Below are 20,878 nucleotides of genomic sequence, written 5' to 3'. Positions count from 1 at the left end.
TAGCCTGGTGATGGGTATTGAGGAGGGCACGTTCTGCATGGAGCACTGGGTGTTATGAACAAATAATGAATCATGGAACACTGCACCAAAAACTAATGATGTAATATATGGTGATTAACATAACAATAAAAAAATTTATTAAAAAAAAAAAAAAAAAGAAACATACTCATTCTCGAGTTCTACTTCCCAATTAGAAATTTTGCTTCCTAGTGTTGTTGCTTATATAAGACACTGTTCTTAGTGTCTTATATATTTTAACTATAATTACAAAATTTCATTTTACATTCAAAGGTGATAATTAACTTAAAAACTACACTGTCCAAATTATATCACAGGCCACTTGTGGGTGCTCCGAAGTACCTTCTTGCAACCAAGCACTGGCCAGCAGGCAGATGGCCAATATTATAGCCAGTACCCAGTAGAAATCAGAAAATTCCCTCTACAGAAATAAGACTCGGTCTCAAAGACGCTCAAATACTTTTGATATTATTTTTAAGATTTTACTTATTTGAGAGAGAAAGAGAGAGAGCCCACAAGCATGAGCCAGGGCAGGGGCAAAGGGGGAGGGAGAGGGACAAGCAGACTCCATACTGAGCATAGAACCCGACTCGGGGCTCGATTTCACGACCCTGAGATCATGACCTGAGATAACCAAGAGTCTTGGAGGCTTAACTGACTGAACCACCCAGGCGCCCCTCTTTCCACTTTCAGTAAATTTACTCCACGGTGTTTCTAGCACTTAAGTGTCTCTCAGATGTCAGCCACAAAGATGGGCTAGCAAACTCTGTGGTTTGCAGTTCTGTAAACAATTCCTCCTTGGAGTCAGTCACCATTGCACATTTCCTAGTTATTCACACACCAAGTCTGACTTTCTTCTGTTATTCTTATATTTGTGACTCTCCTGCCCTTCTGCCTTTTTCCACCTACCCTAACTTTTTTTCATTTAAAAACTTTTACCTGAAACAGACTTCCACTGAGCAGAAATAACTCAGAATCACAAACTATCAGGGCTTAAAGATTCCTATCATTTATGCCAGTGTTTGGCAAACTCCTTCTGTAAAGGGCCAGAGTAAATATTTCAGGCTTGTGGGTCATATGATCTCTGTCTAAACTACTCATCTCTGCCAGTACAGTGTGAAAACAACTACAGACCAGACATAGACAATCAGTAAGCAAGTGTGGCTGTGTCTCAATAAAACTTTACTTACAAAAACTGGAGGCTGGCTGGCCTTGGCCTATGGGCCACTGTTTGCCAACCTCTATTTTGTCCATCCTCCTTTGAATATCTCCACAACAATGTTTCCCAAATTGTGCTCTTTAAGATTGTAATAGGTCTACTTAAAAAAAGACAAAAGTTCCATGGTCAAACAGATCTGGGAATGCTATATACACACATTCTACTTTACTCTTGGAGATTCACAATGGTAATGAATGCAAAGGGAAAGCAGCTCAAAGTAGGCCAGTTTCCATCCTTCTTCCTTCAGGCTGCTCAAGCCTCTTGGACTTGTCCTACCAAATCAGGGGTAGGAGTAAGGGCTACTGGAAATTGCTCTGTCTACCTCCTGCAATGCAACCCAACACTTATGAAGGGAAGTGTTTGTAATTCTTCCATCTATGACGTTTTTGGCAGGAAGTCCTCAAAATTATGTGTTTGGTATATTTTCTAAATTTCAGGACTGTAAGGTAGCTTTCGTATTAAGTTATGAAAAAATCTTTACTGGTATCCAAAGATAACCACTGTTAACATTTTGGTATGGGAATGTCTAAATGTGTGTATATAATTTTTTAAACTAAGTTCAGATTATTGAGTATATATAGTTTCGTATTTTACTTCTCTACTTGACATTATACCCTAAGATTTTTCTGATACCATTAAGGAGTGTTCAGAGAAGTGGTTTTTTAATGGCCAAGTAACTATTCCATCACAATGTTGTATTATAATTATTTTAACTACCTCCCCTATTTGGGGACAAGTCCTTTCCTATTCTTTCTCTATTTATCCCTATCTTTTTCTTTTTAAATTACAAATGCTGATCTAAACAGTCTTTGTCCAAATCTTTGATTTCTTCCTTAGGAAAAAATCCTAAAAGAACAATTAAAGGGTTGAGTCGGTAATTTTTAACATATGATTGTTATGTTAAAACCATCAAAATGGTTTTACTAAATGACATAACAATTTATATTTTCACTAAGTGACAGAAAGGCACAACCCTAACCACACCCTAACCAACCATTATAAAGTAATGCTCATTAAAAGATAAAATCTTCATTAGGCAAAAATGACATCTCACTGACTTAATCTTACATTTTTGATTGTGAAGTGGAACGTTTGTCATGTTTAGAAATTACCTTTGCTCTATTGTGAACTGTATGTTTATGTTAATTATTTTATCATATCCATTTGTGTGCACTCTTATATATTCAGAATATTAAATTTCTTCCCTACCTTGTCTCCTCTTTAATTTAGTTAAGGTAGTTCTCATACTTTATATACAGAAGAATTAAACTTTTATACCCTAAAATACCAACTTTCCATCTGTATTCTTACTTCTTTTATATGTAAAAGCAAGTGGCAAGACTCTTCTACCATCTTTCACATTTTTAAGGATTCAATTAAAATTTTAACTCTATATTTTATTTTGACACAAGGTAAATACATAATTTAATTCTTTATAAATCACTAATTGTCCACATATCATGTAATGTAGGAATCTTTCAATCCACACTGATTTGTGATTTCACTTTTTCATACACTCAAATATTATAAAGTGCATTTAAGTTTCTTTTCCCAGCTTCTTACAGGCCACCATATTTTTTAAATGATGTGCACAAGAATGGGATTGAAGAGATTTTTTTAGACTCAGCAGAATAGAAGAGGTTCTACTGGAAATAATTTAAATACCTGGAAATGATAAGAACGAAAAAAACAGTTAACAGAATAAATGCTATCTTTAAGTATACAAAATAAGAGGTTGAGATGTAAGTCCATAGAAAACTGTGGTGGTTTAAGACAGAAACAAGAATGAATTTTTTGATCATTAGGAAAAAAAACACATGTCACAAAGTTTATCTAAAGATTATAGCAATGGTATCCATGCAGATCTTCAAGACAATATGCAGGGATGAACTCTAGCTAAGACAATCGTATGAAGGCAGAGAAATAAGACTAGATAATATATGGTCCCTTATAACTCTACTTACTAAAGAGAGAGTTAAGGGTTTTAATTTACAACAGTGTAAAAGACTACCACATAAAAATTAGGGACACAGTATTCTCTACATATAAGAAAATAAAATAGTTAGCTGCCTTAATTTGTAACAAAAGTTTGGTTAAAACTCTTAAAATTTATCAAAACCAAAGCCTGTTGTTTTCTTCTTCAACCTCTTTCCTGACCGTCTAACATGAACTACCCTCTGATTCTAGACATTTTTATCTAGTTTTCTATTATAACCTAAACCCAACACATCTTAAACTGATGCTTTACATCCTGAACAGACCAGCTCTATTACCTTCCTTTTTAAACTTACTGGCATAAAGTTGTTCCTAATATTCCCTTATATCCTCTTAAAGTCTATAGGATTTGTAATGATGTCCTCCCTTTCATTCTTGATATCGGTAATTCTTTGTTTTTCTTGATCAGAGTGGTTAAACACATTCTAATTAAACTGATCTTTTCAAAGGACCACCCTTGGTTTCATTTACTTTATTTTCCATTTCATTTATTTCTTTTATCATTTTCTTCTTCTGAATGCTCTAGATTTAATTTGCTCTTTTTTATCTAACTTTTAAAAGCTTCCTTCAAGAGGTGCCTGGGTAGTGCAGTTGGTTAAGCATCCGACTGTTTTGGTTCAGGTCCTGATCTCAGGGTTGTGAGATCCGGCTCCGTGTCCAGCATAGAGTCTGCTTGGAATTCTCTCTCCCTCTCCTCCCTCTGCTCCTCCCACTCATGCTTTCTTTCTCTCTCTCTAGGATAAATCTAAAAAATAATAATAATAAATAAATAAATAAAAGTTTCCTTCAAAACACTACTTTAACTGCATTCCACAAATTTTGGTAAGTTGTATTTTCATTTTCATTCAGTTCAAAATATCTTTTAATTTCCTGTGACATGTTCTTTGACCCATGTATTATTTAGAAGGCTGTTTAATTCCCAAATATTTGAGATTTTCCAGTATCTGTTATTGAGTTTTAGTTTAATGCCATTGAAGTCAAAGAATATACTTTGGATGATTTAAATGCTATTAAATGTTTTGAGACTTGTTTTAAGGCCTAAATGATTTATATTTAATGCAATTGATATAGATTCAAATCTACTCTCTTGCTCGTTTTTATTTGTCCCATTTATTTTTTCCTTTTTCTCTTTTCCTTACTTTTAGATTGATTAATTCTTAATATTTCACTGTATTTCCACTATTGACTTATTAGCCAAATCTTTCTCTACTTTTTAGTAGGTCCCCTAAGTTTTATGATTTTAAAATGATCAGTCTACTTCATATATTATGATCTGATATGTGATATAAGGATCTTACAAGTTTATTTTCAATTCTACTGTCATTTTTTTGTTAAAAACTTCACTGCTTTGTCATATATTTTAATTTTATAGGTTATAAACTATTTTTCTATTTTATATTTTTACATATATTTTTCTTTTATACTTATACAGCAGAAACTACTATATTGATATTTTATATTTTTTCTATTATATTTGTTATAAACTATTTTCAATTCTACAGTAATTTTTTGCTAAAAAAAGTTTTTGCTAAATACTTCACTCCGTTTTGTCATATATTTTAAATTTATATGCTATAAACTATTTTTTTTTAAGATTTTATTTATTTATTTGACAGAGAGAGACACAGCGAGAGAGGGAACACTAGCAGAAGGAGTGGGAGAGGGAGAAGCAGGCTTCCCGCGGAGCAGGGAGCCCGATGCGGGGCTCGATCCCAGGACCCTGGGATCATGACCTGAGCCGAAGGCAGACGCTTAACGACTGAGCCACCCAGGTGCCCCTAAACTATTTTTCTAGGTCAGAGGTCAGCACAAAAGGACATGCCACCTCTTATTTGCAAATAAAGTTTTCCAGGAAGTCAAGGTAGTTTGTTTTATAATATGGCTGATCTGACGCTACAAGGGCAGAGTTGAGTGGCTGTGACAGATACTGGTCCACAAAATCTAATATATTTACTGTCTAGCCCTTTGCTGAAAAGGTTGGTGCTCTCCTATTTAGATAAGAAATTATCTCTTAAAGTGATGAAAATAAGAAAGAATTTTATATTTATTTTTTTGTTTTTAAACCATTCTGGCCTGTTTGTTTCTTTGTGAAGACCCTGCAAATTTCTGTCAAGTAGTTCTGCCTAAAGAACTTTAACATTTCTTATAGCACAGGTCTGCTGACAATGAATTTTCTCAGCTTTTGTTCTGAAAAGCTATTTCACGTTCATTTTTGAAAGATGTTTTTGCTGGGTACGTTATTTGGGTTGACTTTTTTTTTTACCCCGCCTCTTAGGACTTTAAAAGTGCCACTCCACTGTTTTCTGGCTTACACCATTTCTGGTAAAATGTGAGCTGTAATTTTTTATCTTTGTTCCTCTGTTTTGTTTTTTTTTTTTTAATGAGCACTGTATTTATTGTCTATGGGCAATACAGATTTCCTTATACATCAAGTAAAGAAAACCATTTTAAATATGTCCCTCTCTAAACCTATAAACCCAAACTGCAGTGAATTAATCAAGGTGCTGTCCTGTTAGCAATCAGCCTTCACCATTGCCACAGTTACTTCCCCACAGGATATCCCTCTGGTTAGCTTTGTGTAGGTCCTCCTATTCTGGCTCTTGCCTCACAATCACAGTTGAAACCAACGATTTCAGGGAAAACACAGAAGTATCATGAGCCAGGCAGCCCTAAGAATAAATGAAGTCATGTTCCCTTTGGGCAACAGAATCCTCAGTTCAAATAGTGAATGTACAGTCTATTCAGGCCATGTGTCTTTTTCAAAGATTTTATTAAGGGTCTTTACAGAATAATAGCCAGATTCCAGATGCAGCTGCCAAAGAGACTGTGGGTCTGGCTGTGGCTTCCCACTCTTCTGTTCCAAGAAGGGGGTGGTGGACAATATCTCATCTTTGGGTTCCATAACACTCACATGGTCAGGTGGGGGCTTCTTAGGGCCAGTCTTACCACTTGGATCCCGGGAAAGCATGATCTTCATTTTGATGCTCAGCACACCTTGTCTGAGCAGCATATGGTATACAGTAGTGTCAACATAATAGTTAACAGGGTCCCCACTGTGAATCATCAGGCCATCCACAAACTTCATAGATTTAGCCCTCTGTCCTTGGGAGTTTCCCAGACACCATGACCTCACAGCCTTTGCCCCATTCTCCATGATGGACCACAGCACACCACACCATGGCAGGCCCTCTACACAGCAAGGCTTCCTAGGAGTTTGTAACAGAGACTCTGCCTGGATAATAGCACACAGACCTCTTGCAGCCACCTTTTCAGCATAAAGCTCCACATTGCCCTCAAGGAAGTCAAACTTCTTCTGAACCACAGCGGTCAATTCCTGGATCAGCCAGCCCTCCTCAGCAAGAACATTCTGCATCCTGGTGGCTAAGTTAATGATTTCAGTCCTGGTTGGTGTAACTTGGACCTCCACTCCAGAGTAGCCATCTTCAGTTAGCCCCCAAGTCAGAAACTTGTGCAGTTCAGCTTTGAAGATGCCACTGGCGACAAACTTCCTCTTCTTAGAAATCTTTACCACCATCCTGCCATTGTGCAGCACAGAAAGGAAAAAGTCCTCTGTGTCTTGTTAAAACTTTCTGGCTGCCTTCAAGACTTCTTCATTATGTTTGGTTTTCAATAGTTTTTTTTTTTTTAAGATTTTATTTATTTATTTGAGAGAGAGTGAGACTGAGAGAGAGAGCATGACCAGGGGGGAGGGTGGGGCAGAGGAAGAGGGACAAGTAGACTCCCCACTAAGCAGGGAGCCTGACACGGGGTTCAATCCCAGGACCCCAGGATCATGGGCTGAGCTGAAGGCAGACGCTTAACCAACTGAACCACCCAGGTGCCCCTGGTTTTCAGTAGTTTAACTATGATGTGTATAGGTGTGTTTTCTTTTATTACTACTACCTATTATTATTATTATTAGCCTACTTGGGACTGTCTGAGCTGCTTCTTCTTTGACCTGTAATATGATCTTGTTTATTTTTTAAAAATTTTGGCCATTATCTATTTAAATATGTTTTTTTTTTCTGTTCTGTTCTTGTTCTCTTTTGTGAAACTCCAATTTATTTGTTATACCATCTTTTATTTTCCCATCTTAGATATTCTGTTCGACCTCTCTTTATCTTTTATTTCAGTTTAAATAATTTATACTAAACTATCTTCAAGTTGATCGGCTATTTCCTCAGCTGTGTTGAGTCTACTGATCACCCTGAGTAAATACCTCATCTCTGATACCATTGTTTTTTCTAATTTCCCTCACTCAGTGATAGAACCCTTTCACTCTCTGGACAAATAGAAGTATCTTCAAACTCTTTATGGTTTCCATCTTTCTGCCAAAATTCCTCCTCTGGTTCATTAAAGTTACCTACTTTTTCCACTAAATCCTTTAACATACTAATAATAAAGTCCCTGATAGTTCCAATATCTGGTCTCCTTTCTGTTGATCCCTCAACAATATGCCAGTTTTCCCTTGCCCTGTTTATGTCCAATAATTTTTGACTGAATGCTAGGCATAGTGTACAGAATAGCAGAAGACTGAGATAATTATTGTATATTTATACTTGGAACACGGCATGTATATTCTGTCAAGTCATTAGTGTGGAGAGGTTAAGTCAATTTAGAAAGGAACTGAGCTTGGTACAGATTTTACTGTTGTTTTAGTTACCTTTAGCACACCACAGTTTTCAAATTCTTCTAATGGTGGACCTACCATTATCTTGTGCAAAAGAAGAGAGATGAAGAGCTAGAGAGTTTTTCTCAATTTATGTTTTCCTCTCAGCTTTCAACCATTTCTGCATACCTCTACCACATAGGGATTTCTCTATATTCTTTTTTTTATGCTCAGTTAGTCACTGTATAGTTCATAATTAGTTTTTGATGTAGTGTTCAATGATTCATTAGTTAAGAATAACACCCATGGATTTCTCTATATTCTTGACCTTCCCCAGCCGTAGAAAGCTTTTGTCTGTTACTTGGTCGTAGGGCAAGTAGGACTTTCAGTTGTCCCTGTCCAGCCTCATTATTAGGTAGGCCCTGTGCACCAGACGGTTCCTCCCTCCAGAAGCAGAAAGGTTTTGCTTCTAATCTCCCCCCAGAAATTTATGAAATAGGCTTTCTGCCCCTCCCTCACTGGTTTGAGGCTTAAAGGAATCTGAGTAAATGAGAGGGGCCTTGCACCTATCTCCCAGGTGCCACAGATTACCTCTTTCACCTCTTCACCACCAAAATGACTTCTCAGGTCTCTGCCTTGCTCCTAGTCTTCACAGTGAGTACCCTGTGGAGTTCCAGGGAAATATATTTGCAAGCATGTATGAACTCCCCTTTCATCTGGGGCCCTCAGGTACTCTAAACTAGTTCCTGCTGAGTCTTTAACAATCAATTAAAACTTTAGTCAATTTCTTTTTTTTTTAATATTTTATTTATTTATTTGACAGAGAGAGACACAGAGTGAGAGGGAGCACAAGCAGGGGGAGTGGGAGAGGGAGAAGCAGACTTCCCGCAGAGCAGAGAGCCCGATGCGGGGCTTGATCTCAGGACCCTGGGATCATGACCTGAGCCGAAGGCAGATGCTTAACCACTGAGCCACCCAGGCGCCCCAGTTGATTTCTTCTTACCCACTTTTATGGCAGCCATTTCTTTCTCTCGTGCTCTGCCAAAAGTCAAAGAATCAATGACCCAATCTATGGGGGCAATGGGGTGTGCAATTCTTTGGAATTTAGGTTACTTGGCTGCTTTGCAAGCTGAGCTCTCTGATGGGCTCAGAAAAATTATGATTTTGTAGATCATCCAGCTTGTTATTGTAGGTAAGAGTGGGATGTTATGTGCCACTCTTTACATGCTGAGTAGAAGTCCCCCTTCCACTTTGATTCACCTTCCTTTTCTGTTTTGGAAAGGCATCACAACTCTTCCAGTCATCCAGAGAAAACTGGGAAGTATCCCTGACTTCTCTATAACAATGCTGAATATTCAATCAGTCGATAAAGTCTGGATTAGATATATCACTAATATCTTATTAGAATCCTTTCTATTTCTCTAGTATAACTACTTATCTCACAATAGCCTCTTGTAATGATATTCCTTCAACTAGTTGCCTCCTCCAATCTGCCTTCTCCTTTTTTTGTGTGTGGAATGATTGTATTTTTATTTTCTATTTTTTGGCTTTTAATTTTCATTTTAATTCAGATGGACTTTTTTTTAGATTTTATATTTATTTGAAAGCAAGGGTATGCACAAGCAGGGGGAGAGGCATAAGGAGAGGGAATCTCAAGCAGACTCTGTGGAATCCAATGTGGGGCTTGATCTCACAACCCTGAAATCATGACCTGAGCTGAAACCAAGAGTTGGACACTTAACTGAGCCACCCAGGTACCCCTCAAATGAACTTCTTCTAATGAAACCTGACTTTGTATCAGACTGCCTCACTAGAGTATTGTATTTGACTCTTTACAATCAAGGCCATGATCAATCTGATCCTATTCTGCCTTCACAGGCTAACTTCCTAAAGGAATACAAATGTTCTATTTCCATACTGACCCAAACCCTCTTTTTAACACCTGGAAATCTTGTAATTCAAGGTCTATTACAAAGGGGACACTTTCTATGAAAAAACTTCCCTGATCACACAGACAGAATTCCTCTCTTCCAAATTGTATGCTGCTTTATTTGTATTATAAAAATAACACTTATTATGGACTGGGTATTAAATTGTATACACCTCTTACATCCTTTACAATATTATAAACTCCAAAAAAAGCAGAGATCAGACCTTATAAATTGTTATATTTTCTTTTAGCTTTCCCACATAAATATTTATCTTGCAAATTAAAATAGTAAAATTAGTAACATGAGTCTTTCTTATAATCCATCCCTGACAAGGTTACTAAAAACTTCTGCCAGCCCAAAAATGTCTGTTGTCTCAAAAAGGAAAAAACACACACTGCAACTGTAATTATGCTATCCAAACATTTTCAGAGGAAAACCCAATTAGGATTAGTTTAGACACCTCCTAGCATAGCCAACCATTTATGCTATTAAGAGTTAAACCTATAATGGTAATCCCAAACATAGATATACTGAAATTCCTTTATTTAGTTCCATGTAAATCACCCCAAGAGATCCACAAATTTTACCAAGGAAGATCACTGCCACTAATAAAAAGAAACAGCCTATCTACCTTAGTGCCTGATTTGGCAATCATACTCAGGCATTTGCCAAGACGGAAAAGTGACAAGTTTCTATTAATCCTTTTCAATAAATAGGAAAAGGTATAATCAAAACACAGGAAGAAAAAAGAACAGTTCTAGTATTTTATTCCTTTTTATAATAGTACTCTCAAAGACATTTTCAAGAAAGAGCCTATAAAAATCCTGTATGCTACTTTAGTGAAAAGCCAAAGTAGGCACTATCTTTACCAATTACCTTCCACAGTGAGGCTATATAGCTGGGGCCAAACTGGAACCTGAACTTAATCTGACTCAGACATCAGACTACATGTCTAAAGCATTATCTTTTTCATACATTCTTGAGAACTGCACAAAATGAAAAATGCTCTTCTTGCTAAAACAAATAAATAATACATCCAACAGGTATCCTTATCAATTTGACACAGATTATCCAACAATTCAACTTCTAGTAATTTAGTATGAGAAAATAATCATATAAAGAAGTTCAGCATAGCATCATTCATAATACTAAAACAAAGGAAACAATTTAAAATGTTAACCAACAGGGAATCACTTACACAAAACAAAGTGCAAATAAACTGTTCAACGATGGAAAATGTTGATATAGATCTATATATTTATTGACATGAGAAGATGTTCACACCATGTTGTTCCAAGAAAATGTGTTATCAAACCATATACACATCTGTGCATGTTCATATGTAGTACTCCTAGAAGGCAGGATTTGGACCATGTGCCATTATCAATTTATTGCCCCTCAATTCCAAATTCATCCTTCATTGCCTGCTCTGCAAAAACGAAGGTGAGCCCTTTATCTATCCTTTTCTTTGCAGAGGACGTATGTTTTAAATTTTTCAGCTGGAGAGCAGCTTCTCCCAACACCCCAACCCCTCAGGTGGTTTTGTAGCAGAATGACTTCAGGGAGACACCTCCTTGTGACTGGCTGCCTAGCACACCAGACCCTGGGTTTTGAGCAGGGTTCAAGAGCACAGCAACTTCTCTGTTTTCCAGTAAAAAATGGCCACACCATCTCCAACACCGTCTGGATCTGTCCTGAGGAGCTTAACACTCTATCTCAGACCTACAACTTGTGACTGCTCTTTATATCTGCCATTCTTATATTCACTAGAGTTGTCTTTACTTCTTGCCAGCCCACCCCTTGTTACTCTAATTCTGTTATAGTTAATAGTTCTTTATAGTCAGGATTATCTGCTCAAATTATTGTGTGGTTTCCCCAGAACTGAATAACTGATAAAGGCTAGGGCTTTTCCCCCCTTTTTTACTTTTCAATGTTGTCTGAATTTATAATAAGCATCTTTTGTATGTGTGATAATTAGAAAGGGCATGTTATTTTTATTTTAGAAAAACTCAATGCAAAATAAAAAGTACTTTAAGTTTTTCTATTTTAATAGAGCAAAAATATATTTGTGAGATTAAAATGACAGAAATATAAAGAACATTCATTTGTGTAAGACTGTACTTGTTCAGTTCTTTTCATTATTAACCAAAATTGTGTTTCTAGGTCATTTTAAGCAGTAGTAAATATTCAGACTGCTTTCTTTTCCTCTTAGCTCTGCCATATACTGGTCTTTAGAAACGGGTTTTTATCATGAGGTATCCTAGAGTAACAGGTACTGTGATATATACTAGTTCCTCAAACACAGCCTCTTTCATTTTACTATTCCAGCCCCTCTTACCATGTTCAAGAATTATCAGTTGGGCTCCAGCTTGTGCATTTCCAACATCATTCTCTGCAATGCATTGATAGAACCCTTCATCTGATTTCACCAGACCCAAAACTTGAAGATTATGTTCCTTCTGAGAAAGAAAAACATAAACAAAATTTTATGATTTGACTGAGGAACATTAGTTCAAAATCTCAAGGATATGCTCTTTCTGGGGAGAAAAAATAAGTAAAATTGTATGATTCCGCTACTGAATATTATCTATCTATGTACCTGTTAACTCAATTTTATTGACAAGGTACTGATTTAACTGACTAGAACAGGAAGCACGGTAACTAAATAAGAACTTAATCCCTATGGAAAATAATACCCAGTGTTTGCAGACCTACACCTTTGGTTGGAAAAATATCTGACATACAATACCATGTGACCATAGTAAAGGTCTGAATTTGTGAATTCAAGTCATTTTCTAAAAATTATCTCTAATATCATTAGTTCTAACAGATTAGTCTACAGTAAGTTAAATGAGGATGCATATATAGCTTCCCTTAAATTACAAAGAACTATATAAATGTCAAATATTGTTATTAATTTAATATGGTTTTAAGACTTTAAGAATAAAATGAAACTGATAAGAGTAAAAATGCTCATTTAGCTGTAACACATTGCTTTTTAATTAGAGTTAAATATACTTGCAAATTACTTTTTGTAACATATGAGATTATGCATTTCAAAATAGAAAATATATTCCTACTAAGAATGAATTACTTATATGAAAAATTTATAAGACATTACATTACATTAGTAACAACCATAATTACTTCTGATTATTTCTATGAATGCCATGTATACACCTTAAGATATTAATCCTTATTACCAAAACTTAGATAATTTTATTACTAGGATTTAGATAATGATAATAATAATAGTAGACAATATTTACTAAGCATTTAACCATATATCAAATAAAAAGCAATAATGGCTGAGTATTCTTAAATACATTTAATGTTATTTACTTTAAGAATCTTTTTTCTATCATCACAATCGTCCAACCCTGGGTCATACTTCTTTTGAAAGGCCTGGGCATCGGTGTATGAAGGACAAATTTCTGTTCTTTGAATGGAGAGCTATGAAGACAACTGGTGCACACACAGCATAATCATTACCAAGAAAACAGTGACAACTGTGTTTAATAAGAGTACTAGCATGTTTGAGTTGGAATACCAGACTGTTGGTCAGGAGATTTGGGCGTTAGGCTTAGTTCAACTACTGAGTTGCTATTTGATCTTATATAAGCTACCAAAATACATCTAGGCTCAGCTTTCTCATCAGCTAATGAAGAGATTACATGCTATGTGTATTTTCCTGTCTTCATCTGCAGTACATAAACTGGTATATATAAGACAACAGATCTCTTAGTGATTACATTTAAAGACATTTAAAGGTTTGGGAGAGAAATGTCCTTTGAAAAATACTTACGACAATTTTAAAGTAATCACTTGGAATAACCATATCCCCATTCTTGACCCACTTCACAGTTGGAGTTGGTTTCCCAGTCACTTCACATTCAAATACAATATCCATTGATTCGTGAGCATATGTATTAGTAGGCTGTTTCAGGAATTCAGGTTGGGCTTTAAAAGAGAAAGGAAATTAAGATATTAATAAAAATAAAAATAGCTGTTCATATTTCAAGCATTTTTCTAAATTCTAGAATTTACAGGATTTTTACTTATTATTTGAGGCTTTCACATTTTTACAAAAGCATATAACAAATATATATATAAAATATATGTTGGGGGAGGGGAGGAGCAAGATGGCAGAGGAGTAGGAGACCTAAATTTCGTCTGGTCCCAGGAATTCAGCTGGATAGGGATCAAACCATTCTGAACACCTACGAACTCAACAGGAGATCGGAGAAAAGAATAGCAGCAACTCTCTGAACAGAAAAACGACCACTTTCTGGAAGGTAAGAGGTGCGGAGAAGTGAATCCCGAGGCGATATTCGGGAGGACAGATGGCGGGGGAGGGGGCCTCCATCAGCCACTACCGGCAAGTGACAGAGGAACTGAGCACAAAATCGGAAATTTTACAAGTCGGCTCTGCTGAGGAACGTCGCTCCAGTGGCTAAGCTGGGGGTGGAACCCTCGCTGGGACAGTGTGGTCTCAGGACCCTCCGGGTCACAGAAAGACGGGGGTGCCTGAGTGCGGCAGACCTCCCAGGTGTCGGAGCCGGGAAGCCGGCTGCAGAGATGAGGCCAGGTGTGGGCTCTCAGCCCGGGGTTGCCATAAACCGTGATCCGCAGCCCAGTCGGGCCACTGCTCTTCCAGCAGGGACCCAACAAGTGGCAGATCCTGGGAGACTCCCCTTCCTCCTCCGGGAGGAGCGGCGCGGGAGTGCACCGCAGGGATCTGCTGGGTTTGGAGACTCCACACCGAGTTGGGTGCCAGAGATAGAAACGCTCCGTTTCTATCTATCTATAGATATATCTATCTTTCTATCTATCACAGGCCAGGTGAGCACAGAGTGCCCCCGGAGACCAGGGAGACGGGAGTGACTGACTGCTTTTCTCTGGGGGCTCACTGAGGAGTGGGGCCCCGAGTTTTCGGCTCCTCTGGGGCGGAGATTGGGAGGCTGCCATTTCACTGTCGTCCTCCAAAGCCGTAGGGAAAGCTTGCAGGGAACAAAAGCTCCCGAGAGCAAACCTGAGCAGATTACTTAGCCCGGACCAGGCAAGGGCGGGGCAATTCCGCCTCTGGCAAAGACATTTGGGAACCACGGCAACAGGCCCCTCCCCCAGAAGATCAGCAAGAACAGCCAGCCAAGACCAAGTTTACCGATCAATGAGAACGGCAGAACTCCAGCACTAGGGAAATACTGCACATAGAATTCATGGCTTTTTTCCCCATGATTCTTTAGTCTTTCAAAATTAATTTTTTTAATTTTCTTTTTCCCTTTTTCAACCAAATTCTTACCAATCCCTTTTTTAAAAAATCTTTTCTATTTTTCATTTTTGGAGTCATATTCTATCCCTTCATAGTAGTTAACCTTATTTTTGGTGTGTGTGTGTGTGTGTGTGTGTGTGTGTGTGTGTGTGTGTATATACATGTATATGTGTATATATATATGTGTGTATGTATATATATGTGTGTGTGTGTGTATGTGTATATATATATATATATATATATACACATACATTGTACTCTCTTTAAAATTTTGGGATAAAGTTTCTTCTAACAGACCAAACTATACCCTAAATCTCTCATGTATGGCTTTGTTCTAGTCTCCTGCCTGATCACATTCTCTCCCCCCGCTTTTTTTTTAAATCCTCTTCTTTCTTTTTTCAACCAACTTATCAATTCCTTTTATAAAATCTTTTATAATTTTCATCTGTACAGTCATATTCCATCCCTTCACTGTATTTACCCTTATTTTTGTACATATATAAGTTTTTCTTTCTTTACAATTTTGGGAGGCACTTCTTCTAACAGACCAGAATACACCCAAAATCTAGTGTGTGGCACTGATCTATGCACCAGCCTGATCATATCTGGATCATATTCTGTTTCTGGTTTTTTTTATCTTTTTTTCTTTCTTTCCCTTTCTTTCCCCCCGGTTTCAGGTCTCTTCTGATTTGTTTAGTGTATATATTTCTGGATTCATTGTTACCCTGTCAGCATTTTGTTCTCTCATTCATCTATTCTCCTCTGGACAAAATGACAAGACAGAAAAAATCACCTCAACAAAAAGAACAAGAGGCAGTACCGACTGCCAGGGACCTACTCAATATGGACATTAGTAAGATATCAGAACTAGAGATCAGAATGACAATTTTAAAGATACTAGCTGGGCTTGAAAAAAGCATGGAAGATATTAGAGAAACTCTTTCTGGAGAAGAAAAGAACTAAAATCTAACCAAGGTGAAATCAAAAAGGCTATTAATGAGGTGCAATAAAAAATGGAGGCTCTAACTGCTATGATAAATGAGGCAGAAGAGAGAAATAGTGATATAGAAGACCAAATGATGGAAAATAAAGAAGCTGAGAAAAAGAGAGATAAACTACTGGATCACGAGGGCAGAATTCAAGAGATAAGTGATACCATAAGATGAAACAACATTAGAATAATTGGGATCCCAGAAGAAGAAAAGAGGGGCAGAAGGTATATTGGAGCAAATTATAGCAGAGAACTTCCCTAATTTGGGGAAGGAAACAGGCATCAAAATCCAGGAGGCACAGAGAACCCCCCTCAAAATCAATAAAAACAGTTCAACACCTCGACATCTAATAGTAAAACTTACAAGTCTCAGAGACAAACAGAAAATCCTGAAAGCAGCTCAGGAGACAAGATTTGTAACCTACAATGGTAGAAACATTACACTGGCAACAGACCTATCCACAGAGACCTGGCAGGCCAGAAAGGTCTGGCATGATATATTCAGAACACTGAATGAGAAAAATATGCAGCCAAGAATACTATATCAGGCTAGGCTGTCACTGAAAATAGAAGGAGAGATAAAAAGCTTCCAGGACAAACAAAAACTAAAGGAATTCGCAAACACGAAACCAGCCCTACAAGAAATACTAAAAGGGGTCCTCTAAGCAAAAGAGAGCCTAAAAGTAACACAGACCAGAAAGGTACACAGACAATATACAGTAACAGTCACCTTACAGGCAATACAATGGCACTAAATTCATATCTTTCAATAGTTACCCTGAATGTAAATGGGCTAAATGCCCCAATCAAAAGACACAGGCTATCAGATTGGATAAAAAAAACAAGACCCATTGATATGCTGTCTGCAAGAACTCATTTTAGACCCAAAGACACCCCAGATTGAAAGTGAGGGGGTGGAAAACCATTTACCATGCTAATGGACACCAAAAGAAAGCTGGGGTGGCAATCCTTATATCAGACAAATTAGATTTTAAACCAAAGACTATAATAAACAAACTGAGGGTTCTAGAGGGGAGGGGGGTAGGGGGACGGGTTAGCCTGGTGATGGGTATTGAGGAGGGCACGTTCTGCATGGAGCACTGGGTGTTATGAACAAACAATGAATCATGGAACACTGCATCAAAAACTAATGATGTAATATATGGTGATTAACATAACAAAAAAATAAAAAAAAAAGATGAGGAAGGACACAATATCCTACTTCAAGGGTCTAATCAACAAGAAGATCTAAAAATTGTAAATATCTATGCCCTTAACACAGGAGCAGCCAATTATATAAGCCAATTGACAGCAAAAGCAAAGAAACACATCGACAACAATACAATAATAGTGGGGGACTTTTAACACCCCCTCACTGAAATGGACATATCATCTAAGTAAAAGATCAACAAGGAAATAAAGACTTTAAATGACACACTGGACCAAATGGACTTCACAGACATATTCAGAACATTCCATCGCAAAGCAACAGAATACACATTCTTCTCTAGCGCCCATGGAACATTCTCCAGAATAGATCACATCCTAGGTCACAAATCAGGTCTCAACTGGTACCAAAAGATTGAGATCATTCCCTGCATATTTTCAGACCACAGCCCTTTGAAACTAGAACTCAATCACAACAGGAAAGTCGGAAAGAACTCAAATACATGGAGGCTAAAGAGCACCCTACTAAAGAAGGAATGGGTCAACCAGGAAATTAAAGAAGAATTAAAAAAATTCATGGACACCAATGAAAATGAAAACACAACTGTTCAAAATCTTTGGGATACAGCAAAGGCAGTCCTAAGAGGAAAGCATGTAGCAATACAACCTTTCTCAAGAAACAAGAAAGGTCTCAAATACACAACCTAACCCTACACCTAAAGGAGCTGGAGAGAGAACAGCAAATAAAGCCTAAACCCAGCAGGAGAAGAGAAATAATAAAGATCAGAGCAGAAATCAATGAACTAGAAACCAAAAGAACAGTAGAACAGATCAATGAAACTAGGAGCTGGTTCTCTGAAAGAATTAACAAGATTGATAAATCCCTGGCCAGACTTATCAAAAAGAAAAGAGAAATGACCCAAATCAACAAAATCATGAATGAAAGAGAAGCGATCACAACCAACACCAAAGAAATACAAACAATTATAAGAACATATTATGAGCAATTCTATGCCAGCAAATTAGATAATCTGGAAGAAATGGATGCATTCCTAGAGATGTATCAACTACCAAAACTGAACCAGGAAGAAATAGAAAACCTGAACAGACCTATAACCACTAAGGAAATTGAAGCAGTCATCAAAAATCTCCCAACAAACAAAAGCCCAGGGCCAGATGGCTTCCCAGGGGAATTCTACCAAACATTTAAAGAAGAATTAATACCTATTCTTCTGAAAATGTTCCAAAAAATAGAAATGGAAGGAAAACTTCCAAACTCGTTTTATGAGGCCACCATTACCTTGATCCCAAAACTGGACAAAGACCCCATCCAAAAGGAGAATTACAGACCAATATCCTTGATGAACATGGATGCAAAAATTCTCACCAAAATACTAGCCAATAGGATCCAACAGTACATTAAAAGGATTATTCACCACGACCAAGTGGGATTTATCCCTGGGCTGCAAGGTTGGTTCAACATCCACAAATCAATCAATGTGATACAATACATTAATAAAAGAAAGAACAAGAACCATATGATCCTCTCAATAGATGCAGAAAAAGCATTTGACAAAGTACAGCATCATTTCCTGATGAAAACTCTTCAGAGTATAGGGATAGAGGGTACATACCTCAATATCATAAAAGCCATCTATGAAAAACCCACAGTGAATATCATTCTCAATGGGGAAAAACTGAGAGCTTTCCCCCTAAGGTCAGGAACGCGGCAGGGATGTCCACTATCACCACTGCTATTCAACATAGTATTAGAAGTCCTAGCCACAGCAATCAGACAACAAAAAGAAATCAAAGGCATCCAAATCAGCAAAGAAGAAGTCAAACTCTCACTCTTTGCCGATGATATGATACTGTATGTGGAAAACCCAAAAGACTCCACCCCAAAACTGCTAGAACTCATACAGGAATTCAGTCAAGTGGCAGGATATAAAATCAATGCACAGAAATCAGTGGCATTCCTATACACCAACAGCAAGACAGAAGAAAGAGAAATTAAGGAGTCGATCCCATTTACAATTGCACCCAAAACCGTAAGATACCTAGGAATAAATCTAACCAAAGAGGCAAAGGATCTGTACTCAGAAAACTATAAAACACTCATAAAAGAAATTGAGGAAGACACAAAGAAATGGATAAACGTTCCATGCTCATGGATTGAAAGAACAAATATTGTGAAGATGTCAATGCTACCTAGAGCAATCTACACATTCAGGGCAATCCCCATCAAAACACCATCCACTTTTTTGAAAGAAATGGAACAAATAATCCTAAAATTTGTATGGAACCAGAAAAGACCCCGAATAGCCAGAGGAATGTTGAAAAAGAAAAACAAAGCTGGCGGCATCACAATTCCGGACTTCCAACTCTATTACAAAGCTGTCATCATCAAGACAGTATGGTACTGGCACAAAAACAGACACATCGATCAATGGAACAGAATAGAGAGCCCAGAAATGGACCCTCAACTCTATGGTCAACTAATCTTTGACAAAGCAGGAAAGAATGTCCAATGGAAAAAAGACAAGTCTCTTCAACAAACGGTGTTGGGAAAATTGGACAGCCACATGCAGAAGAATGAAACTGGACCATTTCCTTATACCACACACAAAAATAGACTCCAAATGGTTGAAAGACCTAAATGTGAGACAGGAGTCCATCAAAATCCTAAAGGAGAACACAGGCAGCAACCTCTTCCACCTCAGCTGCAGCAACTTCTTCCTAGAAACATCGCCAAAGGCAAGGGAAGCAAGGGCAAAAATGAACTACTGGGACTTCATCAAGATAAAAAGCTTTTGCACAGCAAAGGAAACAGTCAACAAAACCAAAAGACAACCGACAGACTGGGAGAAGATATTTGCAAATGAAATATCGGATAAAGGGCTAGTATCCAAAATCTACAAAGAACTTCTTAAACTCAACACCCAAAGAACAAATGATCCAATCAAGAAATGGGCAGAAGACATGAACAGATATTTTTCCAAAGAAGACATCCAAATGGCCAACAGACACATGAAAAAGTGCTCAACATCGCTCGGCATCAGGGAAATCCAAATCAAAACCTCAATGAGATACCACCTCACACCAGTCAGAATGGCTAAAATTAACAAGTCAGGAAACAACAGATGTTGGCAGCAATGTGGAGAAAGAGGAACCCTCCTACACTGTTGGTGGGAATGCAAGCTTGGTGCAGCCATTCTGGAAAACAGTATGGAGGTTCCTCAAAAAGTTGAAAATAGAGCTACCATACGACTCAGCCATTACATTACTGGGTATTTACCCCAAAGATACAAATGCAGAGATCCAAAGAGGTACATGCACCCTGATGTCTATAGCAGCAATGTCCAGAATAGCCAAACTATGGAAAGAGCCAAGATGTCCATCAACAGATGAATGGATAAAGAAGATGTGGTATATATATACAATGGAATATTATGCAGCCATCAAAAGGAATGAGATCTTGCTATTTGTAACGGTGTGGATGGAACTGGAGGGTGTTTTGCTGAGCGAAATAAGTCAATCAGAGAAAGACATGTATCATATGACCTCACTGATATGAGGAATTCTTAATCTCAGGAAACAAACTGAGTGTTGCTGGAGTGGTGGGGGGTGGGAGGGATGGGGAGGCTGGGTGACAGACACTGGGGAGGGTATGTGC

General features: G+C 37.6%; 1 protein-coding gene across 9 annotated transcripts in view; it reads right to left on the bottom strand.

Annotated features, from left to right (window-relative positions):
• NEO1 (neogenin 1) overlaps positions 1–20,878 on the bottom strand; it is a 241,344-nt gene that overhangs the window by 100,181 nt on the left and 120,285 nt on the right. For all 9 annotated transcript variants that reach the window (XM_027569922.2, XM_027569929.1, XM_027569931.1 and 6 more), the window contains 2 exons: positions 13,578–13,732; positions 12,111–12,231 (listed from right to left, as the gene is read on the bottom strand). In XM_027569922.2, the coding sequence (XP_027425723.2) occupies positions 12,111–12,231; positions 13,578–13,732 (276 nt within the window). The remainder of the gene's footprint in view (positions 1–12,110; positions 12,232–13,577; positions 13,733–20,878) is intronic.

This window comes from Zalophus californianus, chromosome 6 (genome assembly GCF_009762305.2).
Source record: "Zalophus californianus isolate mZalCal1 chromosome 6, mZalCal1.pri.v2, whole genome shotgun sequence".
NCBI lineage: Eukaryota > Metazoa > Chordata > Mammalia > Carnivora > Otariidae > Zalophus > Zalophus californianus.
This window is presented reverse-complemented; position numbering and strand designations above follow the sequence as displayed.